At 37.3% G+C, this 5639-nt stretch overlaps 1 protein-coding gene across 1 annotated transcript; it reads right to left on the reverse strand.

Annotated features, from left to right (window-relative positions):
• Positions 1–4483: 4483 nt before the first annotated feature.
• LOC138835604 (olfactory receptor 2T11) lies at positions 4484–5437 on the reverse strand. The gene has a single exon (XM_070034075.1). The coding sequence runs from the start codon at positions 5435–5437 to the stop codon at positions 4484–4486; it is 954 nt and encodes a 317-aa protein (XP_069890176.1).
• Between the last annotated feature and the right edge of the window lie 202 nt (positions 5438–5639).

Below are 5639 nucleotides of genomic sequence, written 5' to 3' on the forward strand. Positions count from 1 at the left end.
CAAAGATTTATAATAATCATATATTTTTAAATCTCTGTCTCGCTATCTGTCTCAGCCTGTCCGTCCGTCTGTCTGTTTGTCTTTCTACTAGGTCTTGGGGCTTGAGTCACTGTTGCCCAGCTGATCAATTTCTCCCTTTAATTATGGTTTGACTTTGCATAGTTTACAAATAGTTGTATAGTTCATTTCCAACTTAGTGTCTAGTGAGTATCACTGCTGAATTGGTTAACCCTTTGCCCCACCTTTCTGTGCTCTCCTTCCCCTCCCCAAATAAGATTAACTCATATTCAAGACAAAGGGTACAGAAAACAATAACAGGAACAGAAGGGATTAATTAAACAGCACTATAAACATGCACACATTGAGTAAGTAGTTTTTGAATTCTGGTTGAGATTGGGTCTTAGCTAACTGTGCATGTATAGAATTAAGTACCTCAGCCAAGCAATCTATGTCCCGTAGAACTCACATGCATGAGTTATAACTCTAGTCTCAGCCCATAATACTGAATATACCCAGGATGAACTGGGTAGTGGTGATATAATAAAACTAATTGGTATTCTAATAATGATGACTAATTATTTACAGTAACAGTGAGCCATGACAAAACTCTATGTACCTTAACAGGTTGATGTTCACACAAAGAAGCTCAAGTGTTAAGACTTGAATGGACTGGTAAAAGAGGAACTGCTTTAAGACCCAGATCATTTGGGCTCTTAAATACCTAACAACAGTGTCCAGGCAATGATGGTTTTGACAACCAAGTACATGCCAAATGAGCGAACTTTACAACTTTGGTGCGGGGGGGGGGGGGTAGGTGGGGAGGATTGGGTGGAGAGGCTGGGGGAGGATGGGAAGGATGGGAAGGGGAAACAAAGGAGGAGGCTACAATGCTTGATAAGAAATGTACTCATTATCTTGCCCATGTAATTGTAACTCCTCTATACAGTATTTTCACAATAAAAAAATAAATAAAAGAAAAAAAAGAAAAATCATCAGTACCAAAAGATAAAGCAAAGTTACGACAGTTACTTGAAAGGTGCTTGTTAAATCACTCTTATATTATTTGTATGTTTTCTCTCACTGCTTTAATGAATACACAAAGAATAAACCAGTTCCTTTGAAGATAATGTCTTATAATTAGGCACAAGATGGTAGAAGTTGTCTCAAGTCCTACCCTTTGGATGTTTAGATAGAATCTGAAAACAGTCACTTAAGGTTTTCATCATTTATAGATGTTCTAATCTCTGGATGTAGAACCACAATCCAAGGGGAAAGGGGACTAAACACAAATGTTAAAGATAAAATTACAAATGTCAATGTGTGTGGTGTCTGAGATCTATAACTGTTTATTGAATTAAGATAAAATAGTTTCTAGTCATATCTGTGTCTGGAGAACCCACATAAGAATGTCAACTGACATGTTTCACTTAATATAATTTTTCTGGTCTATCTATCTATCTATCTATCTATCTATCTATCTATCTATCTATCTATCTATCTATCTATCTATCTATCTATCTATCTATCTATCTCTATCTCTATCTCTCTACCTATCTATCTATCTATCTATCTATCTATCTATCTATCTATCTATCTATCTATCTATCTATCTATCTAACACAGTTACATAAGGGGAATCTGGGCTATATATTCTATACAGTGGCTGCGGTGAATAGTGCAGCAATGAACATGCTTGTGCAAGTGTAATTTATTGTATAAATGCCCAAGAGTGGTAATACTGGATCATAATGTGGGTCTATATTTAGTGTTTTGAGGAATCTCCAAACTTCTTTCCAGAGAAGTTGAACATGTTTATATTTCTACTCACATTGTATTGTGGAAAAAGGCTCTACAAAGGTTGAGCTCTCAATGCATTAGAAGCAATAGATGCAGACATAGAGTATACCTGCTCTAAAAAGGCACTCCCCATACTTGACATTGGATTAACTTTTAGAAAAATATTAATCTTTGGTATAAAGAGGCGAAATAAAATCCTCAGGAGATCACAGCTCAGAAATTTAAAGATCATATTTTATCAGAAATTGAAGGAATATGTGAGAATATATAAAAGCCAATTCAATATTAATGAGAAAACTATAAATATTCATTTAATCAAAAGCTTGAATAATCAATGGGTCCAGTAGTCAGAGTTATATTTTAGAGAAATCTCTTAAAACACAGGAGGATTCACTGCATAAAAGATAGGGAAAGTTTTAGGGTGGAGGGGCTCGAAACAACATGTAGAAATCCTCAAAACTCTAATTTAAAAAGATGTCACCTTATGATTTCAAATCATGATTCATTAGACAGGGTCCACTCCACCAAGAATATTGGTTGTTCTATTTTTAATTGCCTCCAAACACTAATCCAGTAACGCAAACTTAAATTTTATGGTGCAAATTATTATTTTAGAAATTTCATAATAATAATTTTACTATAATCTTGAAAATTATATTATTGGGAAGACATACATGAATATGATATATTATCCTCACATAGGCAATGCTAATTCTGTCATAAAAATGATCACTGTAGTTATCATCAGTCATTATTGTTACCATACTTTGTTATGGAGGGAATATTAAATGCTTATTATTTTCTAGGTACCATGCTGAGTATATGTAGTGGGTTACCTGAAAAATATGCTCATGTCAAAATTGTAAAATCAATTCCCAGTGGGCTCGTAAGGCTTCCATATCATCCTAATATGTTTTCCTATTTCATTTACTTGCCACTCTGCAAAACCATTTTATTCTCTTCCCAAAGTTTTACCAAGACCTCTTTGCCATACTAAGAAAGTAGTGATGATCTTACCTATTTTTGTTGTTCCTTAAGTGCACTTCCTGGACTCTCAGCCATTTGACCAGCTATACATGGACATATCAACCCATCTCTTTATGCACTCTGGCTCCCTCACAGGATACCCATCACTTTTTAACCTATTATCATTTTTATCTTTGTACCAAATACTATCCTTAATTGTATAAAGATCTCTAAGATCATATAAGATTAACAGTGAATGCATGGATATTACCTGTCTTAGCTATGTTCAATTTGTCATTGTTACCAAAAAGATAGAAGTAAATCAATCTGAAACTTTCTATAATAATTACTTTGCCCACTTCCTCTCCCTTCATGTTACCTTGAACCCTCTCTAAGCATATATTCTTTTAAATCATTCAAATAAATGTTACAATGATCTCCAAGTGCTACATGCCATGATCAAGCCCCATCTCTTATTCTCATCCAACCATTATCTGTATTTGCTACAGCTGAGCTGGCCCATTCTTAAACACTTTCTTCACTTATGTCTTAGATGTCACATATTCATAACTCAACAGACCTTATCATTCTTTTATTTACTTCCCATCTGATTCCAGTGGCCTCAGTCCCAGACTTAAATCCTTTCTCCTAAGTGAGTTCTACTAACCTTGTTTCTAAATATCCTTTATACTCTAAAGACTACCAAAGACATAATTGATATTTCAAACTTTAATCTGAACTCCAGCTAAGTTCATAAATGACTTAAATACTAAAATTAATTTTAGAGGCTTATTCAACTTAATTCTTCAATTTAATTCAATTTAATTAATTTAAATTCTATTCAATTCAATTCTTAATTCCTCTTACCTACCACTGTAGAAGTTTTTTTTTTAATTGTATTTTATTTTATTTGAGAACATACTGTACAGAGGGGCTACAATTACATGGGCAGGATAATGCATACATTTCTTACCAAGCATTGCAGCCTCCTCCTTTGTTTACCCTTCACTTCCCTTCCCCGCCTCCCCCCTCCCCCCCCACTGTAGAAGTTTTATAAGCAGCATCAAATAAAATTTTATTTTATGTCCACTTATATAAAACCCAATTAGTAACCATTTTGGTACCTTTGTTCCGAAAATATGTAAGACTTATGCAGTAATTTCCACTGGTCTCTTTTCCAACTAAGTTCATGTTCTTTGAAACTTCTCGAGTTTTTTCCTTGCTTCCCTATTTGCTATCCACATGTATATTTACCATGTCACACCTCTTCAAAAAATTATTTCTCTCAGAACTGAATTCAAATGAGTGTTGTTGCCAAATGACAGAGAGTTGAGACATTTGAGGTTTCTGGTCATGGATGCTTTTATTACATTCTTATGGAAAGTGACAAGCCAGTGTCCTTCAATATTAAATATTGTAGAATATTTTCCTTGCATAGTTATGGAATACTTGGACATGATGTTTTTGTAGTTGGTTCCCTTCCTAGATACAGGAACTTAGAGCTTTAACTTACAATGCAATAAATAGATTTTGTTCTTTTGTCAATGATTTCTTCGTAATTAGTAAAGCATGCCCTTATCTAGGTAGCCAGAATCCAGATAGAATGAACCAACCAAACTGTCAATAGTAAACACAGGTTATCAGATAACCAAGTAATCTCTGTTGACAGGGAAACACAGACGAAGTTTTTGGGAAGTCCAATCCTCAGGCGATGGAAGATCTAAGCATTACTTGTGGCTACTTTCTGATTAGATGAGCAACGCATAAATATCCTTTTAAATGCCCCGATGACGTCCTTGTTTCTGAGACTGTAGATGAGAGGGTTAAGCATGGGTGTGACGATGGTGTAGAAGGCGGACACCACCTTGTCCTTCTCGGGTGTGTGGAATGACTGGGGTAGCACATAGGTATAGAAAGCAGCTCCATAGAAAATGCTGACTACGGTAAGGTGGGATGAACACGTGGTTAAAGCCTTCTTTCGGCCCTCTGCAGAGCGCATGCGGTGGACGGCTAGCAAGATGAGAGAGTAGGAGGTGGAGATGATAGAGACCGGGATGAGCAACATGAGCACACAGCAAACGTACATCAACGCTTCGTACAGGGACGTGTTGGCACACGCCAGCCTGAGAACCGCAGGAATCTCGCAGAAGAAATGATTGATTCTGCGGGAGCCACAGTAGGGGACGTTCATAGTGATGGGAGTGAGCAAGAATCCATCAAGTGAGCCTCCAAACCAGGCACCAGCAGCCACCAAAAGGCACACCTTGCGATTCATCAGAACTGGATACCTGAGAGGATTACAGACAGCCACATAGCGGTCATAGGCCATGAGGCCCAGGAGGAAGAACTCTGAGCCAATCATCGTCAAGTAGAGGAAGATCTGGATGCCACAGCCCACAAAGGAAATGGTCTTCTCTTGAGAAACCATGTCCACCAGGAGTTTGGGGACAGTGGTGCAAATGAAAAGGGTGTCCATGATGGACAGCTGGCTGAGCAGAAAGTACATGGGGGTGTGGAGCCGGGAATCTACCTGAATCAGGAATATCATGATCAAATTGGCCATTACAGCCACCACAAAAATAGCAAAGATAACTGTGAAAACAATCCCTGTAGCCTCCCTCCTCACCAGAAGCCCCAGCAGAATAAAGTCAGAGGATGAAGTTCTATTTCTCATTGACGTTGCCTGGGGTAGCTCCTCGCGAAGAGGGAAACTCAAAAACCAGAAAGAAAATGAAACACCTTCAATAATGAGTGGAACTTGAGTGGAGATAGCACTTCAGAGACTACTGGTGTGGATACAATTTCCCACGGGAGAATGCTAGAGAAAAACAAACAAGCCATCAGACCATGACGATCATGAATAAGTAACCATGACT

Source organism: Dipodomys merriami, unplaced genomic scaffold (genome assembly GCF_024711535.1).
Source record: "Dipodomys merriami isolate MVZ:Mamm:240054 unplaced genomic scaffold, mDipMer1.0.p SCAF_24, whole genome shotgun sequence".
Classification (NCBI taxonomy): domain Eukaryota; kingdom Metazoa; phylum Chordata; class Mammalia; order Rodentia; family Heteromyidae; genus Dipodomys; species Dipodomys merriami.